Here is a 23,376-nt window from a genome sequence, read left to right on the forward strand (position 1 = left end):
CATAACTAGGCACCAAGGAGAACCTACATATGAAATTTGAGAAAGATCCCTTCAGTACTTTCTCAGAAATAGCGATAACAAACTTCAATGGTCAAAATCCAAGATGGCTGCCTGTCGGCCATGTTGTTTTCCGATCGGTCCCAAAATGCAATATGCATAACTAGGCACCAAGGGGAACCTACATATGAAATTTGAGAAAGATCCCTTCAGTACTTTCTGAGGATTAGCGATAACAAGAATTGTTTACGGACGGCGATTTGAATAGCCCACCATCTGATGATGGTGGGCTAAAAAGTTGACGCCGGACGGACGGACGCCGCACAACGGCATACGCTCGGGCAGGTGCGCTAATAACTGATCGCCTTGTTTTATTTTATGTAACTGTTGGCGTTATGACTCATTTTATGTAACTGATGGCGTTGTTATGCCCAATTCTATATCAGAGAGCGGTGCTATGCTTTTTCAAATTATAGAGGACCGTTTTAAATTATTTATTTTATATAACTGGTGGCGGTTCTGTCTTATTTTATACAAATGGTCATAAAAACTTACACTTTATTAAATTTACAAAAAATGACTGATCAATTGTGGTTCTTTGATATTCTACTTCATAAATGATAGATTTCCCATTACAAATGACCAAGCTTTGATGAGATGAAATTGATAGTTGTAACAATACTTTCCCTTTCATATTTGCTTGGCTATAACTATTAATATACTATTTCTAAGAGTTATACATGCACAGAAGGACTGAAGCACTTGTACATGTCATGGTGCATTTGAATAAAATTTTATTTGTTGAAACATAATTATGTTCATATTGCTGGTAAAAGTTCATTTAATCATGTTCAGGAAATGGCCAACAACATTTGTAAAAGGCGATACGATTCTCTGGTGCATTGGGAGGCCAATAGCAGAGTATGGTGTGTCTGATGATGATGTGGGGAATCATGATGGGGAGAATGAGTATGCCATACAGCAATGAAAAGCAAGTTTTGATTCAGAGTAGTATGCTAATGCTTCCGAAGATTAAAGTCATATATAAGAATCATTGAAATACTTATATTTTATATCCAGTTTCATGTACCTTGAAAAGATCCTGGTAAGAAACCTAACAAATTTTAATTCTTCTGGTTTATCAAAAGGTATTGAATAATATTTAAAAATTTGCTTCCTGGGATATAGTACAGCATAGTTTGTAGGAAGGAATGACCTTGACCCATACTAATGTTACAGCAGTCAACTTTGATAAAAACACCTGAGTAACTTCTTGTTATTGACTGAAAGGTCTTGAATCATCGTCGAAGTCAATATCAGGAGAGTAATACAGGCCCTTTGGGCCTCATTTTTGCTATTGCGATTCCCTAAACTTCTGTGTTGATCTAAAATGTTGTGAAAAAGAAAAGCAATACAGATATGGATGATAGCACTTGTTTTATTCATCTCTTCCATCTGGGTGAATCAACTGCCTTCCCTTCATTAATTATAGTGATCTGGGTCCAAATGAGGTCATTGTTCATTTATAACTTTATATTAAATAGCCTAAACATAAGTAAATGACATCAAATGTGTGATTGACATCACACTCACAGAATCAGTAAGAATTTCCCCCCTTTAAGATGTAACTTCAATGGTAATCTTCAAAGAAATACACTGGTAGTGAATACATCCTTTAGGATTAATTGTTATCCAGTATCACCCTGTAACATGATGAATTTAGATCCATTATCATTACATAAACAACCGCCAATCTTCTCTTCTTTCATTTACTGAATGTACAGAAACCTGTCTGGTCAATGTTTAATGTATTGACATTGTGTATATCTCCAGGTGTAAGAAATAAAAATAATAAACCATGTAAGTTGGATTGACCCACCTTTGATGAAATAGATATAAAAAATAAATATGGTCCATCATTAAGAAAACTTGGGACAAGTCAGTCAGTAGTAAATGCAGATGTTACATTATTCTAAGTTTGTTGATGATACACATATACTGTAATCAGCCATACCAACAGGTTATAATTATCGATGTGGGTAGAAAACATATCAACTGTTGAAGATGATCGAAAATGCTCTCCTGATTCAGTACATTTTAAACATACGACAAGCAAATATTGAACAAACCTCTTTTATCACTATGAAGCATGTAACAACCTTCATGCTAAACAAAATTTAACTTTCACCCAACACCAGTGAGTCATGCACCAAATACCCCGTACCTAAAGCACATACACAGCAAGTGCATGTTCTAGATCAATCTATATCAATAAACATAATTTGCCCTGAATTTTATTCAACTAGCTCTCAATTCATAATTCATTAACTATATAACTTTTGTTAATATCCGGTATACATCATAAACCAAACTAATATTGATGTTTTTATTCAAAAGGTGGAAAGATAATTGTTAAGTGTATCAAAAGGAAATGTTTTAACAATTCTATAAAATATTATTATGTGAACTAAAAAAAAAGTCACTTTTTATCTCAAAATATCTCTGAACATGCTAACTGCATATTTACAGCCAAACTGCATTTTCCCTAACCCCCCTCTGAAGAAAAGCAAGGCTTATAGGAGACTGTACAGTGAATCACAGTAGCCTGAGGTCAGCTGCCTTACAGCACATTGCAGCCTGTGTTAGAGGGAGAGACTTTCAGATTCCAATATCTCAATCCTCATCACACTGTCCATGGTGTTACATTCATCTAGTTTAATGCCGTTTCCATAAAAGTTTCACTATGATAAGTCAACAATGGCATAACTTATTCATCCTCAGGGGCAGCGTTCTCAGCCATAGATTTTCCTGCCTTCTTTTTCTTCTTCTTGGCTGCCTTCCGTGATGCTGACTGGGCAAGGAGCGTCTGAAAAAGAAACAACCTACATTCAAAACCCAATTACTGTAGTTAAAAATCATTGAGGTATAAAATCTATGGACTCATATTTTGAGTACAATGTTATTGAATTGCTTTGAAGAAAATGAAGATCAGCATTATGAGCCTTAGTGTCACTATGTACAACAACCATAAAGTATCCATGATCAATAAAAAGTTGGTATAGTGTTACCTTGAGTTCTTCATCCTCCACTGTCTTATCTGTCTGGTATAAATCACTATCAAATGCCATCCCTGTCAACTTCAGTGGACCATTGGGCATCAGAACCATTGTGTATTTGAACTGGGCCACAAATTCACCTAGGCAATAAAAAGCCAAACAATGAAGTGCATCAACTTAAGCTGCACACTTTTCAGTTAAGGTTATAAAATTTGTTAATTTAGAGCTAAGAATATCAATGCTAACAACAAGTGGTGATAAAATTGAGGGCTAGCAATAGCTCACCTCAACTTTGTCCCAGTGAGCTAAATTCCTCACACTTTGATAATTTTGGAACAGTCCTTACCAAACAATGAAATAATTTGAGAACACATGTATGTACAGGACTGGAATTGTTTTGCTAAAAACTTGGTAAATCGTATGCTAAAATATGGTATTGAATATTGACATGCTGTTTACTTCTGCAAATGAATAATTTTGTCTATAATATCACTGACAATAATCAGGCTTTCATTGACAGATGATATCGTTTTGAAAAATACTGTCAGCTTGATGCCATTCACAGAGCGTGCCTCATGTCATTAGTCATCAGAGTCAATAGAGGGCTTAGAAGCACTCGCCTCGCGGTCAGACCTATAGCTATATCAAAGCCTTCAGCCATTTGCATCAACTAGGTCTCTTTATTTTAGTGCTTGCAACTGTCTTTCGCTCAAATGTTTGAAATATTGACATGACTGAAGTGCGAACTAGAAGAATCTAGAACAATCACCCCCCCCCCCCCTCTCCGTTTATGGGCGCATTAGGGCACTTTTTATCTTAAAATTGGTAATGCAGCTTCTGTTGGTTTTTTTTTGGAATGCAGGTGGGCCTAAGAACCAATTAATTAATTTTCTATGGCCTTATAGGGATTCTTATCCACTTACCATCTCTCTCATAAAGAACAGCAAATGGCTGCATTAATTCATGTTTAACACATTCCACAACACCCATCTTAGCTTTTTTCTCATCCTCTGATAACCTAAAAGTATAAAGACAAATTATGCTCTTTCATTTCTTTATTTCCCGTAACAACTTATTCACTGTGGATGTAAATAATTTTACAAATATTCTGTTTTTAAGGTAGCATTTAATTAGTTGAACAAATCTGATTAATATTGTTTATAAGGTAGCATTTAATTAGTTGAACAAATCTGATTAATATTGATGAGGATGACCTTGCTTTCGCTTCACCTTGGAACACTAAAATATGCACTCATTTAAGTTCTTACCATATTTTACACAAAGTTTGATAAATATAAGTTGAGAAATTAAAGTGATAACAATCATGATACAAGATATTGGTTCTATTACTTACCGTAATGTGAAAGGCATTAGACCAAATCTTTTGTCTACTTCACTTAAAAATTCTGAAAAACAACAAATTCATCTTTTGCTCAAAATGCAATGCTTGATAAGAAAATCAACAAAGGGCAGGTCTGATGGCCGAGACCAGTATAAGAGACTATGTACTTGACTGATTGGTAAGTGTAAATTTCTCATAATTTTACCTTTTCCTTTAGTAATTTAAGATAATAATAATTTAAGTAATAAATCCATTTTGATTTTAGATTATTTTCAATGCTGATGACATGTATGCAATATTCACACTTAGTGCGAAATAGCAAGAAGCTTTCTCTTGTATCCAAGATATGTGTGTAATAACTACCGTACTTACGTCTTGAGGCTTTCATCTTCAGTTGATAAACCATATCTTTTTTCTTATATACAGTAGTTCTAGTGTCTAACTCCCTTCCCTAAAAAAGTAAATCAAGACATTAAAGATACCACAAGGAAATACACAAGACCAAGATCAATGACAAGACTAGGGGGATTAAAGGCAAGTCTAGGGCCCCGGAATTAATGACGAGACTAGGGGATTAATGACGAGACTAGGGGGAGTAATGACGAGACTAACTGTTAGGGGATTTATGACAAGACTAGGGGATAAATGACAAGACTTGGGGAATTAATGATGAGACAAAGGGAGTAATGACAAGACTAGGGGAGTAATGACGAGATTAGGGGGATTAATGACAAGACTAGTGGATTAATGACAAGACTAGGGGATTAATGAAGAGACTAGGGGATTAATGAAGAGACTAGGGGATTAATGACAAGACTAGGTGATTAATGAAGAGACTAGGGGATTAATGACAAGACTAGGGGATTAATGACGAGACTAGGGGATTAATGACGAGACTAGGGGATTAATGAAGAGACTAGGGGATTAATGAAGAGACTAGGGGAGTAATGAAGAGACTAGGGGATTAATGAAGAGACTAGGGGAGTAATGAAGACACTAGGGGATTAATGACAAGACTAGGGGATTAATGACAAGACTAGGGGATTAATGACGAGACTAGGGGATTAATGACAAGACTAGGTGATTAATGACAAGACTAGGTGATTAATGACAAGACTAGGGGATTAATGACGAGACTAGGGGATTAATGACAAGACCAGGGGATTAATGACAAGACTAGGTGATTAATGACAAGACTAGGGGATTAATGACAAGACTAGGGGATTAATGACAAGACTAGGGGATTAATGAAGAGACTAGGGGAGTAATGAAGACACTAGGGGATTAATGACGAGACTAGGGGATTAATGACGAGACTAGGGGATTAATGACAAGACTAGGGGATTAATGAAGAGACTAGGGGAGTAATGAAGACACTAGGGGATTAATGACAAGACTAGGGGATTAATGACGAGACTAGGGGATTAATGACAAGACTAGGGGATTAATGACAAGACTAGGGGATAAATGACAAGACTTGGGGAATTAATGATGAGACAAAGGGAGTAATGACAAGACTAGGGGATTAATGACGAGACTAGGGGATTAATGACAAGACTTGGGGGATTAATGACGAGACTAGGGGATTAATGACAAGACTAGGGGATTAATGACGAGACTAGGGGATTAATGACAAGACTAGTGGATTCATGAAGAGACTAGGGGATTAATGACAAGACTAGGAGATTAATGAAGAGACTAGGGGAGTAATGAAGACACTAGGGGATTAATGACAAGACTAGGGGATTAATGACAAGACTAGGGGGATTAATGACAAGACTAGGGGATTCATGACGAGACTAGGGGATTAATGACAAGACTAGGAGATTAATGAAGAGACTAGGGGAGTAATAACAGAGTGGTCATACAATACAGACCAAGCGTAATTTTATTAACAATTACTCTGAACCTTATAAGGAAAAAGTTTTGAGACAATTAAGCCATTCTAGAAAAGCTCTAAAAGTCTCTGAATCAGAAGTACATATGTAGAATCATCACTCAATATGTCACATCATTTTCTCTGCATATCACATGAAATTTAATATTTACCGGTAATGACATTTAATTTTCTGGTACAGGATAATGCCTTAGTTCAGACATGTACATTATCCAAGCAGTTCTATTAAATTTCAAAATGTGCCAGACATTGAGGAAGAATTTGAAGCAACAAGAGACTTCAACTCCGAAGACGGCTGACAATTTTATGTTCCACCAAGTTATTAATGAAATAGCTACCAAACTACACATTCCAAGACTTGTGGCTGTATTGTAAAGTATTTGTTTAATTCAAACAAGACATAATACATCCATCTCGGCCATTTTCGATCAAGAGGCCAGGGAGACCATTTTGATAAAACTTAACAAGGTCTAATAACAAGGGATACAAATTGTTGTTTCATTCATTCCAAACAAGACATACTGCAACTTCTAACATCCACCTCAGTTGCTATTGGAGTAGGAGTAAACACACTTGGTCACAAGGAGCATATGTGAACTTAATTTATTTTATAACAATTGCGAAACAAGTTATATTAATCATGCTTGTTGGCCTGGTTGAAAGTGTATGCGGGGTCTTACTATGGGAGGAAACACGAGTACTTAGAGAAAACTTATGTGGTTGGGCAGGTAACCCAATACCTTTCACGTCATATCGGGAATCAACCTCAGCCTTCTAGGTGAAAGGCAAGTGCGTTCCACTCAACCACCTGACCATCCCTTTTGTAAGTGAACCTACTTTGGAGATAATTATTTGTCATATTTCCATATCAATAATGTCTATGCCAATCAGAAGCCTGTGCTCTAATGATGGATATTGAGTTGACAGAATAATATGGACCATTTGTACTTAGCAAGGAGAAACCTATCAAATCACTTCTTGAGAAGATGTCACATGTATACTTTAAACTGACAATTATGGCCCATGTGGATCTTGGTATCATATTACAACAAAAGAGATTTGCAACTCAAAAGCTGATATTGATAAACTTGAAATGTGTCAGACATTGAGGAAGAATTTGAAGCAACAAGAGACTTCAACTCCGAAGACGGCTGACAATTTTATGTTCCACCAAGTAATTAATGAGATAGCTACCAAGCTACACATTCCAAGAATTTGTGGGTCAGTTGAATATAAATTACAAATATTTTATATCAAGTTGAATATTTTTATTTGTTTCAAACATTTTATAATTATAACCTACATTTTTTACCGATGTTTCATCCAAGATGGCCTCCCTAGCCTCTCCATTAAATATGGCAAAAATGGACATCGGTAAAAAATGTAGGTTTACTCTTGAAGAGAAGTGGATACATCTCAATCAGCAGAATAAGTACAAACAAAAAACAACAACAAAAAAACCTTACTTGCTCCCAAGTCAAACACTTAAACAATCAGTCCTGTCACTTTTTGAGAAGTAGGAAATGTCTGAAGCTCAAGTGGCAACAATGAAATTCAGAATTGGCTTTCTTGACACCTTAGTCATGCAAAACGTTAATACAAAATTTAAGAAAAAATGTTTGAGTAGTCTTATCATTTCACCAAAAGTAACACAACAATGGCACAAGAGGACCTTTATATAAAATTTTAAGTTTTTTTTCTGTTTGAAGAAATTAGTGTATTGATAAGAGTCACAAAGGACATCAAAAGATCTGAAAAGCCCAAATCTGATGATGTATAGATAAAATATATTAAACTTGAAATGTGTCAGACATTGAGGAAGAATCTGAAGCAACAAGAGACTTCAACTCCGAAGACGGCTGACAATTTTATGTTCCACCAAGTTATTAATGAAATAGCTACCAAACTACACATTCCAAGAACTTGTGGCTCTAGTATTTTAAAGATATATATTGAAAGATAAACTGAGCACTTCAGGGCTATTCCAGTAAAATGTAATTGTATTTCTAAGGGGTGGGGGTGTACCAATTGGTCTTAACTGTCCCCTGAACTTTGATATATTTTTTGCAGATTTGATGCATGTGACCTTGAATTTGAGGTCAATGTCGTTCACCCAAGCAGTGATTAATCTAGAATTTAGAGAAACTACCCTTTTGGGATAATAGGGGAAAGTCAGCTCTGAAAAAGGGAAATATGAAAAGTTCAATTAGAAAAGCAAATCTGAAGGATTTGGAGATATTATTGCCAAAAAATTGTAAATAACTGCAATATTTCAGCTAATCTAACAGAATTCTGAGGGGGGAAATGAAAAAAAATTCTGAAGGGAAACTACCCATAAACGATTGCTAAAAAGGCTTAGATTTATCCCTGCCAAGCATGCTACAGGCCTAATATCACGTCTTTGGACCTCTTGCTTAATGAGAAAAAGTCATTTAACATTTTAGCATATTAGACCTGTGACCTTGAAGGTCAAGTTCATTCAATTGAACAAACTTGATAGGCGGCAACCCTAGCATCCTCTAGGCCCAATATCAGGTCTCTGGACCTCTTGCTTAATGAGAATTTGTTAAAAGCTTTTGACATATTTGACCCCCATGACCTCAAATGAAGGTGAAGGTAATTCATTTTAACCCTCAAATGAAGGTGAAGGTCATTCATTTGAACAATCTTCATAGACCTTCATACCATCATGCTGTAAGTCCAATATCAGGTATCTAGGCCTCTTGGTTATTGAGAAGTCGAAAATGCAAGTTGTTTAAGAACATGTGAAACATGATGGGTGATGACGGACAAAAAGTTATTATAATAGCTCACTTTTTGACCTAAAATTGTTTGGATAAAATCACTTCTTTTGTATAAAACTTTGAGTCCTCCCTTTGGGCAGCTATTAATAAAGCCCTTGCAAGAAATATTGATAATAAGACATGTTTATAGACAGGAAGAACCAAAATGAAAAGATTTGATTGAAAAGCCAATTCTACCTCTTACGTGATAATAATAAACTTCAACTGTGTCAGACATTGAGGAAGAATTTGAAGCAACAAGAGACTTCAACTCCGAAGACGGCTGACAATTTTATGTTCCACCAAGTAATTAATGAGATAGCTACCAAGCTACACATTCCAAGAACTTGTGGCTCTTTTGTTAAATATTTTGTATAATTCAAACAAGACATAATACATCCATGAACATCCATATCAGCCAATCTTTAATCATGAGGCCAGGGAGAATATCTTTGATTAAAAATGGGTACAGAAAGTACAGGTGAGACAACTCATTTCTTTGCATATTTACAATCACCCTGTCAATTTTTAGAGAAGTTAGAAGTGTCCCAATCAACAGCAAGAACAACAATGATGGATTCAGAATGAGCACACAATTTACAACACTTGCTCCCAACATATGAAACACTTAAACATGAGACAAACAGTCCTGTTTTTCTGAGATGTAGGAAATATCTCTGCCAATCTGAAGCTTGAGTGGCAATCATGAATTAAGTATTGGCACAAGTAACAATACTTTGTTGACACCCTCCTTGAACATGCAAAACATTTATACAAAGTTAAAAAATAATTTGCTAAGCAATGGTTGAGTAGTCTGACCAGGAAAGTAATAATGTTGGCCTAAGAGGACTTGTTTAAAACTTGAGAATGATTTATTTTACAAGAAAACAATGTTTTGATAGGAGTTGTCTATAATTATAAAGGACATCAAAATATATGAAAATCCCAAATTGATGCTGCTGAGAAAATCATTCTTTTAAGTAACTTAAAATGTGTCAGACATTGAGGAAGAATTTGAAGCAACAAGAGACTTCAACTCCGAAGACGGCTGACAATTTTATGTTCCACCAAGTTATTAATGAAATAGCTACCAAACTACACATTCCAAGACTTGTGGGTCAACTGCAGGAGTTGAATATTTTGATTTGTTTCAAAACAGATATAATACATCACTGGATATCTATCTTTGTCATTTATAATGGAGAGGCTAGAAGGCCATCTTGGATGAAACATTGGTAAAAAAAAATGTAGTTTTGCATTTTGAATTGAAGAGAAGTGGATACATCGCAATCAGCAGAATAAGAACAAAAACAAAACTTGCTCCCAATTAAGTCAAGAAACACTTAAACAATCAGTCCTGTCACTTTTGAGAAGTAGGTGAGAAGTAGGTAATGTCTGAAGCTCGAGAGGTAATAATGAATTCAGAATTAACACTTGTAACAACACTTTCTTGACACCATAGTCATGTAAAACATTTATACAAAATTTGAGGGAAAGAAAAAAACCAAAAAACCCCAATATGTTTGAGTAACCTTATGTCACCAGAAATGTAACACAACAATGGCACAAGAGGACCTTTGTATCAAATTTTAGTTGTTATTTTTTTGTTTGGAAGAAAAATAGTGTATTGATAAGAGTCACAAAGGACATCAAAAGATCTGAAAAGCCCAAATCTGATGATGTATAGATAAAAGATATTAAACTTGAAATGTGTCAGACATTGAGGAAGAATTTGAAGCAACAAGAGACTTCAACTCCGAAGACGGCTGACAATTTTATGTTCCACCAAGTAATTAATGAGATAGCTACCAAGCTACACATTCCAAGAACTTGTGGCTCTTTTGTTAAATATTTTGTATAATTCAAACAAGACATAATGCATCCATGAAGTTGAACATCCATATCAGCCAATCTTTAATCAGGAGGCCAGGGAGAATATCTTTGATTAAAAATGGGTACAGAAAGTACAGGTGAGACAACTCATTTCTTTGCATTTTTACAATCACCCAGTCAATTTTTAGATAAGTTAGAAGTGTCCCAATCAACAGCAAGAACAAGAATGATGGATTCAGAGTGAGCACACAATTTACAACACTTGCTCCCAACATATGAAACACTTAAACATGAGACAAACAGTCCTGTTTTTCTGAGATGTAGGAAATATCTCTGCCAATCTGAAGCTTGAGTGGCAATCATGAATTAAGTATTGGCACAAGTAACAACACTTTGTTGACACCCTCCTTGAACATGCAAAACATTTATACAAAGTTAAAAAATAATTTGCTAAGCAATGGTTGAGTAGTCTGACCAGGAAAGTAATAATGTTGGCCTAAGAGGACTTGTTTAAAACTTGAGAATGATTTATTTTACAAGAAAACAATGTTTTGATAGGAGTTGTCTATAATTATAAAGGACATCAAAATATATGAAAATCCCAAATTGATGCTGCTGAGAAAATCATTCTTTTAAGTAACTTGAAATGTGTCAGACATTGAGGAAGAATTTGAAGCAACAAGAGACTTCAACTCCGAAGACGGCTGACAATTTTATGTTCCACCAAGTTATTAATGAAATAGCTACCAAACTACACATTCCAAGACTTGTGGGTCAACTGCAGGAGTTGAATATTTTGATTTGTTTCAAAACAGATATAATACAACACTGGATATCTATCTTTGTCATTTATAATGGAGAGGCTAGAAGGCCATCTTGGATGAAACATTGGTAAAAAAAATGTAGTTTTGCATTTTGAATTGAAGAGAAGTGGATACATCGCAATCAGCAGAATAAGAACAAAAAAAAAACTTGCTCCCAATTAAGTCAAGAAACACTTAAACAATCAGTCCTGTCACTTTTGAGAAGTAGGTGAGAAGTAGGTAATGTCTGAAGCTCGAGAGGTAATAATGAATTCAGAATTAACACTTGTAACAACACTTTCTTGACACCATAGTCATGCAAAACATTTATACAAAATTTGAGGGAAAGAAAAAAAACAAAAAAACCCAATATGTTTGAGTAGCCTTATGTCACCAGAAATGTAACACAACAATGGCACAAGAGGACTTTTGTATCAAATTTTAGTTGTTATTTTTTTGTTTGGAAGAAAAATAGTGTATTGATAAGAGTCACAAAGGACATCAACAGATCTGAAAAGCCTAAATCTGATGCTGTATAGATAAAAGATATTAAACTTGAAATGTGTCAGACATTGAGGAAGAATCTGAAGCAACAAGAGACTTCAACTCCGAAGACGGCTGACAATTTTATGTTCCACCAAGTTATTAATGAAATAGCTACCAAACTACACATTCCAAGACTTGTGGGTCAACTGCAGGAGTTGAATATTTTGATTTGTTTCAAAACAGATATAATACAACACTGGATATCTATCTTTGTCATTTATAATGGAGAGGCTAGAAGGCCATCTTGGATGAAACATTGGTAAAAAAAATGTAGTTTTGCATTTTGAATTGAAGAGAAGTGGATACATCGCAATCAGCAGAATAAGTACAAAAAAAAAGAAAAAAAAAGCTCCCAATTAAGTCAAGAAACACTTAAACAATCAGTCCTGTCACTTTTGAGAAGTAGGTGAGAAGTAGGTAATGTCTGAAGCTCGAGAGGTAATAATGAATTCAGAATTAACACTTGTAACAACACTTTCTTGACACCATAGTCATGTAAAACATTTATACAAAATTTGAGGGAAAGAAAAAAAACTAAAAACCCCAATATGTTTGAGTAGCCTTATGTCACCAGAAAAGTAACAACAATGGCACAAGAGGACCTTTGTATCAAATTTTAGTTGTTATTTTTTTGTTTAGAAGAAAAATAGTGTATTGATAAGAGTCACAAAGGACATCAACAGATCTGAAAAGCCCAAATCTGATGATGTATAGATAAAATATATTAAACTTGAAATGTGTCAGACATTGAGGAAGAATCTGAAGCAACAAGAGACTTCAACTCCGAAGACGGCTGACAATTTTATGTTCCACCAAGTTATTAATGAAATAGCTACCAAACTACACATTCCAAGAACTTGTGGGTCTATTGAATATAAATTACAAATATTTTATATCAAACTAGACATACTACAATCTTGCACACCTGTATCAGTCATTCTTTAAGATTAAAACACAGTTGTGTGACATCAAACCTTATTCTTTAATTTATCAATAGCCCTTGTGGTTCATTCCACATACATATATGTACTGAATAGATATTGAAACTGTCCAATATTAACACAAAGAGTTGCGTGTAGCAGCGCTTCAGACTGTCCAATATTTTACATAATCTGCAGTTTGAGGCCGATATCCTTATTTTTGTGAAATGCTTTGTTTAATGAGAAGCTTGGGTGGCCAACAGATTCAGAATCAACATGAAAAGTAACACACAAGTTAGATTACAATATCAATGAGATCCAACAATATATGTAGTAATCAAATTAAGGGAGTGTTTATATAGGCTTAGTCAGTTGTCCATTACTTCTTGAATTTGTTTATTTAATTAAAGCTTTGGAAAATAAAACATTTATAAATCTGTTTCCCTGGGTTCTTACCTTTCCTTCTCCAGAGCTGACAAGGACATCCACAGCAAATACATCATACACTTCAAATTCACATTTTTCATGTTCTTTACTGTAAAATAATAAAATGACATTGGGGTTACTGCGGATCATAAACATTGTTTAACTAAGTGACTTTCTTTAATTTCAGAATAGGTACTTAAAGCTTTCTGACAATGTTCTAAAATCTTTCATCAATAAATTTCTTACTTAACATGAGGCCCATGGGCCTTAACGGTCATCTGACTTTAAATACCCTTGAACTATTGTAGTATACATATTGTTGGCCATGGCAGTCATCTTGGATTTTGGACCAACCAGAAAAATAACAACACTTGGTCAAGACAATCTAAAGATCATTGTAAACAAGTTTGAGTGGAATGCCACTGGTGGAACTTGGAAGTTTTAAAATAGGTGCTGTTAAGGAAAACTATGATTGCACAATCATGTTACAAAATGTCCACCGTGGCTGCCATGTTTTATGAGGCTGAAAAATAACACTTTGTTGGCTCCCTTTCCTTCCTCACTGATTTCCAGCTGAATGGCCAGTGGAACAAGAGAAACAGTTTAAAATATGTTTTTTCAAGATGGCTACCATGGCAGCCATCTTGGATTTTAGACTGAACCGAAAAAATAACAACACTTGGTCAGGAACATCTCAGGATCATTCCAGGCAAGTTTCAGCTAAATCCCACCCACAGAACTTGAGAAGAAGTTTGAAATGTGAAAAGTTTACGGCGGATGGTGCACGAGGACAGACAAAGCATGACTAAACAAAGGAATCATTGAGAGTTGTGGACAGTCAATGTCCATCCTCGATACTTTAGGGGTAAACATTACATTTGTTTTTGCTCTTTGCATCTGTGGAATATGTCATCGCAAAATTAATGGCACACAACTGGCTATTAGATTGGTGTCAAGAAAAAACCTGATAAATCGGAAGCTAATACAGAGGAGTGACAACCAAGCTACAAGCCAATTAATTTAATATGGGACACCTAAATTTGTTTGATGTACATCAAAGGATCAAATTTGTTTTTGTTTTATCCGTAAGATTGTGATGGTTGAGCCTTCAACTTCCATATATCCTAGGTGTGAAGAGAGCGAAAGTAAACACATCCCTGGAGTATCAAGGACATCATCTGTGTCAGGTGATATATGGAGTCTCATCACTCAGGAGAAAGACCAGTTGGCAAAGTGCAAAAGGCAAATCATGGTTATTTTCAAATACCTATGGTTTTTTTTTCTCTCTCTCTTCGTATTTTTTTTAATTTAGAATCTCTGAACACCAACTTCTTTTGGCTATATCTACTGATGTTGTGCACTAGAGATACATTTTAAATCCAATATTTTTAAAAATAATTTCAGATAAACTTCAAACCAACCACACTTAGTATATAGTATACAGGGATACTAGAGAAATTCTGAAATTTGCTCATCTGTTTAAGCAATTCAAAAAGCTTTACGTTCCCTTCATGCAAAATGCAGGCAGCAAATCTGGTGGGGGATTAAACATGCCCATTGCTAGAAACAGCACAATTTTGGATAATTTTTTTTTACTAGACTGACTTTCATATTTTGAAATTATTATTGAAAATGTTCACTTATAATGACATATCCAACAGCCCTTCAATACCGGATATAGATTACAAACTGCAGGTACCTGGTATTTTCATCACAAATTACACTGCTAAGTTTATTCTTTTCAAAATGTATATCTATTTCACACCAATCTGGAACATCACCTTACAACTCTCCAAACTTTGAGTTAGTCAAACAGGCAGAAGACATTCATGACAACAGCTGATGAGGTGGGTTATTGAGTTTTGGGTATCTGTCACTATTTACCAAAACACTCTTACTTACCTATATTTGGCTTCATATTTTTTCCTATTTAGTAGTAAATTATATTATCCATCATTTAAATTCCTTGTGAAAAACTTTTTTCTGGCCAATAATGGTTTAAGTGTAACATACAATAACGTAAGATATGGCCATAAAAATAGCACAATTGAAAGCCTCTCTCTGTTTTCATAATATATAAATTTGCACAAAATTACAAAAATGTGTTAAATGATAATGATACCAATACCAAAGTTCTTCATAATTGCAGTTAAAACTGGGAAAATAAATAATGGGGAATCTCTAATGCGGTGCTCCACTCCATGTATATAAATAAACTGCAGAAAATATGTCATGAACAAACTGGTTGTTTGAAGAATGGCAGACTGGCAACTAAGCCATGTACCAAAGGCCCCAAGCCTATCAGACATACTGTCACAAAAACAAAGGAAAGGTTTTGGTAAAATCACATCATCATTTACGACTTGAAGAGTCATCCCGAGTCTGTCAGACAAAAATTAAGATCGCTTAAATGTGAATTTGCATTGAATTTCTCGGCATTGGATAAACAATTCTGTGCTTTTCTGTTTATCATCCAGTGACGTAACTTGGTGTAGGAAGGGTTGATTCAGTTCTATTTCTAGATGTTTATTACACACTTAACTTATGAATTGTTGACCTAACTGAGCAGACTTGAAGGGAACCAAAGGAAGAAGATAATTCCATATTAAGGGATTATTAAGTTTAGCTGATTAAGTTTTATATATCTATAAACAAAAATATAGAGAGGCTTTAAATTCATATATAATTATCTTATTGTCAGACAATGTACATATATACCAGTAAATTTTTTTTTTTAAACATGCATAACAGTATAAAAATGCACGCAAATTGTCAAAAAATTTGACGAACTAACATGTAGAAATATTAAATTTGAATTGAATGCATTTAACAAACCTATGAATCCTGTCTTACCTGTGATCCCTTGTTTTTTATACATCACACCCAAACTTAGCACAATACATTGTGTAATAGCCTGCTTAGACCATGTTAAGATAAAGAGATCTATCTATTTCCCCAACTTTGATGTGGCAGTCTCCAATATCAGTACATTACCTTTGTGCTTCTGTTGGGTTCTGGATAATGGCTTTCTCTCCATCTATCACATGTTGTTTCAACTGGTGAGACAGCATACCTGTCAGTAATATGGAATACAGTTACATACACTAACTGTGATGTCAAAAGTACTGTAGGCATTCGTATAATGCTATCATTATAAAGACATTGTTGCCAAATATTGTTCTAATTTGAAGTATTTGTGAATCTGCTGCTTTCTCCACAGAAAAAGTAAGAAACCAAAATAAATTTTTATGAATTTTACTGTAATAAATTTGGGCTCATTTCAGACAAGCACTGCAAAGTTTTAGATTCTGTCTAATGTTTCTGTTGGATGTTGCCTTCATGTTGGAAAACATTGTTCTTAGTTATAGATGTTATTGCTGTGCAAGTGTGAGACTTCTTTTCCCCTTCATCTTTGGATTAATTTCTTACTTTAAGATAACAAATTTCTCATCAAAGAACAAAAACGATTAAAACAGAAGTTGTATCAAAACCAAAAGATTTATGATGATCAATATTTAATATGCAACATTTTGATATTTAATAAAGGGCACAAACACTTCATCTTGCAGAATCAAGTTTCCGAGGAAGTTACCAACAAGACAGGTGGTCATTCATTCCAGCAAGATACTGGGAACTTTCATCATCCTAATCCTAATGGTAACTCGGGAAGCTTAAGTATTTATAGTTTTAACATGAACATAAATCCGACATTTAAGAGGTTATCATCACTCACCTTCTACAGGTTTGCAGTCAAAGGCCTTGGCCACTTTTGATATAGATTCTGTCACTTTGTTATTCTAAAACAATAAGAGATGCAAAAAAAACCCATTAATTTCATAGCAGCTACATACAGCAAAATTAAATCAAACATTTTGACAAGAAATCAATTTGACAAGATATAATATCTAAATATTCATTTGGTCATACTGTAAAAATAATTATATGTTCTCAATACCAGAACTTCTCATTGATTCAACCAAGAAAAAACACATGAAGTCATGGTGAGGTCTTTCCTTGAGTACACAAAAATGCAGATTTGCATACTAAGGGAGGTAATTTCAGTTTACAAATCCGTATATATATACATATATATATCAAAGCTATCATGTTCTAGGTACATCCTGGTGCTTCAAATACTTCAGGTAAGGCAAAGGTTTCAACTCAATATCATAATGTGTCAGACATTGAGGAAGAATCTGAAGCAACAAGAGACTTCAACTCCGAAGACGGCTGACAATTTTATGTTCCACCAAGTAATTAATGAGATAGCTACCAAGCTACACATTCCAAGAACTTGTGGGTCTAAAAATAAGCACTACACATTTAAATTCATGTAAACTGTCTTTACCACAACAATCCTACATTGGTAATAACATATTTACTTCTGGTATTGAGAGAATCTAAAGCAACAAGAGACTCTATTCACTAAACATCATATAGTATACATCATACAGTATTGGCTAACAGAAAAGTTTCACCAGGTGACTTAACTTATAAATGAGAAAATGCTTCTGCAAAAGTCATGATTATTGTCTTGCATGTGACACTTACACAACGAGTCCTCCCCCCCCCCCCCCCCCCCCAGATGTATGATGGATGCCAAAACAGCAAGCAAGACGTAAATGCCCCGCTGCTACTTGACACCTTGAAACACAGTTTGATAAGGATTGCATCAACAGTTTCTGACATCAAAACAGGCCAGACATAGGTAACACTATGCCCCTCCCACTCTTTCATGGCAGGGGCATAAAAACAAACTTTGAATCTATATCAGAACATTTGCTGTTAAAGACACAGAGATGATCAGATCACTTATCAGCGACTTACGTCATTGCCAGGTTTGACTAGTCGGAGACACGCCTCGGCTGCCTGGTGAGCTGCCATGATCACATCGGCTCGTCGACCATCTACCTTGTTTTCCTGTAAAATAACATGTACATTATTACTGCATTTACTTTTCATTCTTTTAAGCAATAAATTTATACAAAATGTTAAAAATGCTTGTATATAATGTAATCAATTGGGGAAAAATTTTCAAAACATTACAAGGTTTCGAGTCAGAGTGACATGGCCAAATTGCATTGTTTACTCAATTAGGCCCTGCCCCTTGGGATGAGGAAAGTGTCGATTCTGTCATAGCAAAATTAAAAATTCCTCACCACCCAAGGATGATTCCATTTCAATTTGTCCATGAGAATGATTCAAATTCAAAAACTGGTTAAAAGTGACTTGGCATATTCAATATTTTACTTACATGTGAGGCTCCAACTACCAGTGTGTGGGCAACAACAGCAATGAACCCATCGATGTGTGCACCAAGGTCTCTGTAACATTTACATAACAAAGAGGCATTACATCTCGGTGACTATTTAATTTTGATTTCATTCAATGCACAACTTGAGTATAAAAGTAGTCTTCAAAGCCTTATGTTATGCTTCCTTGAAGTATGATGTCGAAAGTAATATCAAAATATTGACGGGAAGGTGCAATATAGGTGTATGAGAATAATGTTTCCATCTTTGTATATCAGGCTATTTTTGACTGGCTGGCCTAAAGTGTCTACTAGCCATGGGCTGGTGATTATGACTTAGAAAAAATCTTTATACATATTGACTTCTGAAAAATTATTGGTACCTTGGCAAACTTCACATCAAAGTGTTAAAAGGTTGACAGTTTGAATACTCTGTGAAGAATCAGTGTCAAAGAGCATATATGTAAAACAGGCCAAATTATATGAATACTAAAGTGAATGAAAACAAACTTTCAGATAATTGCATATAAATTCACCAAAAACTTGTAGCAAATTGAAATAACAGAACTAGGGCATCAAAATTAATATAGATCTATGTAATTAATAGTTGAAAGATGCATTATAAAGCAAAATTTTTAATATTAATATCAACTTACATTTTGACAACATCCCCATTCTTCAGTAACAATTCAGTATCGCTCTTGAGTGGAGAAAAATGGCAGATACAGTTGTTTACAGATACACAGGTTGGGAAGGCAATGCCTGAAAATTTCATTACAACTTGAAACAAAACTGCATCATTGACGATCAGACGTACCGTATTCTACCCGATAAGTGCACGTCCCTATAAATGCAACTCCACTTTCGTGCAATCCGGTAAGTAGTTTAATACCAAAATCCACTTGCCCAAACATCAAATCTACTGGCCCTGGGCCATCAGACCTGGGTTTTTTCTCACCCATGATCACACAGAAACCGTCTTCTTAAAATGGCTTTATAGAAGCTAAGCCCTCTTTTGTGATTTTGCAAACACGCTGTGCACTTATTAGGTCAAATACAGTATATAAAACATACATATCTTCAAGAATGGTTGTACATTGAAAAATAATGTGAAGTGACAAAAGACTAGAGCTCAATGTTGGCGACACTTTTACAGACTTACAATGTGACAGTTATACAATGCCAATAATTACACATGACAATAATGAAATATTCAACTGATTGACCAAGTACCTAAATTATGTAAAATTATTCCTTGTCCAAACGCTGTATATCAGAGAGCAAAATATTTGAAATAAAGACATGTCTGATGAATCCAGGCATAAAAACTTTTTTAAGGACTTTCAAATAAATTTTTATTTTCTTCCATCTATTATCTGGTGGATAAAGCTTATTTTCTTCCATCCATTATCTGGTGGATAAGTCTTCCACAGCTGAACACATTTCAAATCACCTTTCTTCATCTCTTTGTCTTTCTTGAACACTTTGTTTGTCTCCTCTAGAAGACGACCATCTCCAAATTCACATACTGATAGTGCTGACACCCCTTCGACACATTTTTCTACAACTTCTTGAATGATTCCTGTAAACATACAATACTTCCAAATCAGTTCAAATTATTCAAATGACATTTTTTTGTTCTACATTCAAATTTCACTTTACCAGTGTTCAGACCTCTGCTGATTGATAATATCTATATAGCTGCCAATGACAAACATAGATAAATATGGTCATTTAAGTGAGAGTAACATCAGACTTACATTTCCAGTATTTAATCATGCAGTCACTCTTATGAAAAGATTTCTTGTGTTCTTATTGTTACTTTATTTGTGTCCCAGAAGTATGGCATATATGTGATTGTTAGAAAGTGCACTTTCAAGTTGGCCAACTGAGAGCAAATTAGATGAAAAAAAATTTTCCCCAAATTGAGTTAACACTTGCAATAATTTTTCTCATAGATCAATATTATTGTTTTCAACCCCCACCCCATCTTCGCTAACCAAGGGTTACTCTACGCTAAGCTATGGAGCTTAGCGTAGAGTAACCCTTGGTTAGCGAAGATGCCCCAACCCCAAACCAACAAATATAGGAATTCACCTATCATTGCAACTTTGATTTTCTACTGCAAATAACATTTCTGGATTTACATCAAGCACAGGTTATCACAAATCTTCTAGTGGCTCCATGTGGTAGAATGGGATTGTTTTGCATAGCTTGGCACTTTGCACATGTACGATAATTTACCCTAAGACATTTCAAAATTGATATCTGATTTCAACACCAAAGCTCATGACCACTGACGAACCACACTGAACATGAATTTTGGATATTAATTAGCATATTGAATAAACTGAACCAGTTTTATAAACATTTATTAGACATACCACAGTCTTAAGATGACATATAAAAGTTAAGGTTTTATTTTTGGATAGGTTGGACAAAACCCCACATGTGTAGCAGGACTATTTATTACATATCTGCCCAATCTGATAAACGGCACAATTACAAGAAGTATGAAAACGTACAACTTCAAATATTTCAATGTTCAGTCGTGATTAGAAGAAATAATGGACATAAAATCCTAAAATGCCAGTGGGTATAAAACAAACTGAAAGTTTCATTTTTACTGCATGATGCCAAGGAACGTAAATAATAGTTTAAATCATGTATCATAACTATTTTTTTTATGAAATATAGGTAACCCCTGTGTTGGAGAACACAATTGTAAATGATATATTTAACAACCCAAAGAACGAACCCCCCCCCCCCCCCCCCCCCCGGAAAATCAGATAGTCCATATTGAAACAATACATTAATATTTTGAAATACAAATGCAACTATATTGTACCAATTAATCACAATATTGATCTTCAATGTCATTAAGTTTTATTACCGCGACACCACACGGCCTACATCAAACTAAATGGTTTTATCTGTCACAACTGTTGTGCAATTTCTAAAAGCACATGGCATGGCGCAGAATTCAGAATCAGCATGTACTGTATCGTTTGTAACTTAGGGTACTTTAGGTTCTCATTTTAATTTGAAAACATAGAAATCTGGTTTCTACACAAATCCTTACCGTTCACCATGTCACCAGCCATTTTGTATTTGGTGACAACGATGTCGGATGCCGGAGTCGGCTCCTCTTGATCGTCTTTGTCAGCCATCTTGGAATTCACGTGTTTGACTTCTCATCGCAATGCGTGGCGGGAAAGATTATATCTAAGGTAGATAACCCCTGCACAATTATCCTACATGATAACAGTATACACGTACAGTATGTGTAGTCACAGACTTAGATATAAGTTCACGATATAGATCTTAACTAATGTAATATTACATCGATACTTATACCACTCAGAGACAATGTAAAACAACAACCTGCCGTCGGACGTAGTACGAATTATTGACATTGCCATGCATATTTACTAATTTAGTTTTATTTAACACTAAGATTTTTGATTGTCCCGATTCTAATTTGTAATAAGAATGGGAAGGTGGCATACCTGTCTTAATATATTTTTGATAATACACTTCCAATGGAAAGAGACAGCGTCAGGATGGACTTTTTAATTTCAATCTTGAGAGGGATTTATAATCAATGTCTCAGAAGAACAAAATATTAAGTTTCTATATAGTCTAGACTTAATCTAAATAATAAACCTCTGGTCTATTAGATAAGTCAGTATTTCCTGTTCAGGACTTATGTATGAAGTCCTCTATACCAGACTCAAAAAGCACAAAGTATTATTATGCATATCATATACAGTTTGACAATTTAGATAATGTGATTGCAGTTCTGTACTTAGTAATTTAAAAAAGTTTTTTCCCATTGTCTGTCTAGTTTGTTTTAAAATTTGTTAACATGGTAAATTACTGAAGTGACATTTTCAGGTAGTTTATTCCATGTTGATGCCGATCTTTTTGAAGAGTTTTCCCCTAGCGTGATTGAAGAACATTTTGAGTATATGTTTTTTTGTTGGTTTACTCGACGACTGTGCCGTTAAGCGGCGCCTTCCCATTTAACAGTAATGCATTGCAGCATTCATGGTCGTATACTCCTTTAATATTTTTATATAGCTTTATCATGTCTCCTCTCACTCTTCTGAAGGCTAATGATGGTAGGTGTAGCTGTAGTTGAGGCTACTCATTCCTGGGAGACATTCGGTTGCTCTTTGTACCCCCTCTCATTGTCGATGTACATCAACCATCGCATGTTGCCTTGCTGAACCATGTTAAGCATTGAATCATTTTCACCCATGGATCCACACAGTACTAGAAGAGATATAGAGGAAATTCCTAGCATCTATTTTAGATACAGTTAGGGAGAGTATCTCTAAATCGAAACCATTCGATGCGACAAAGAGCAGGAAAATGTTCATTGAGGACAAAGGACAGTATACGATTCTCATAATTGAGGACAAAGGACAGTATACGATTCTCATATCGGAAGAAGGAAACAACATGGAAAGTAATAATAAAAAAAACTGGAAAAACATCTATTGCCGTTGATAATGCA

The 23,376-nt window shown here is 34.9% G+C and overlaps 1 protein-coding gene across 1 annotated transcript; it reads right to left on the bottom strand.

The window, feature by feature from the left end:
- Window positions 1–1,417: 1,417 nt before the first annotated feature.
- On the bottom strand, window positions 1,418–22,071 carry LOC117318282 (proliferation-associated protein 2G4-like). Its single transcript, XM_033873284.1, has 13 exons — window positions 21,937–22,071; window positions 20,308–20,436; window positions 19,511–19,616; window positions 18,858–18,927; window positions 18,431–18,523; window positions 17,337–17,400; window positions 16,598–16,676; window positions 13,634–13,712; window positions 4,768–4,846; window positions 4,408–4,459; window positions 3,977–4,071; window positions 3,066–3,193; window positions 1,418–2,863 (listed from the first exon to the last, which is right to left on the bottom strand). The coding sequence occupies exons 1-13, from the start codon at window positions 22,022–22,024 to the stop codon at window positions 2,765–2,767; spliced, it is 1,161 nt and encodes a 386-aa protein (XP_033729175.1). The 5' UTR covers window positions 22,025–22,071; the 3' UTR covers window positions 1,418–2,764.
- Window positions 22,072–23,376: the final 1,305 nt, after the last annotated feature.

This window comes from Pecten maximus, chromosome 2 (assembly GCF_902652985.1).
Source record: "Pecten maximus chromosome 2, xPecMax1.1, whole genome shotgun sequence".
Taxonomy (NCBI): domain Eukaryota; kingdom Metazoa; phylum Mollusca; class Bivalvia; order Pectinida; family Pectinidae; genus Pecten; species Pecten maximus.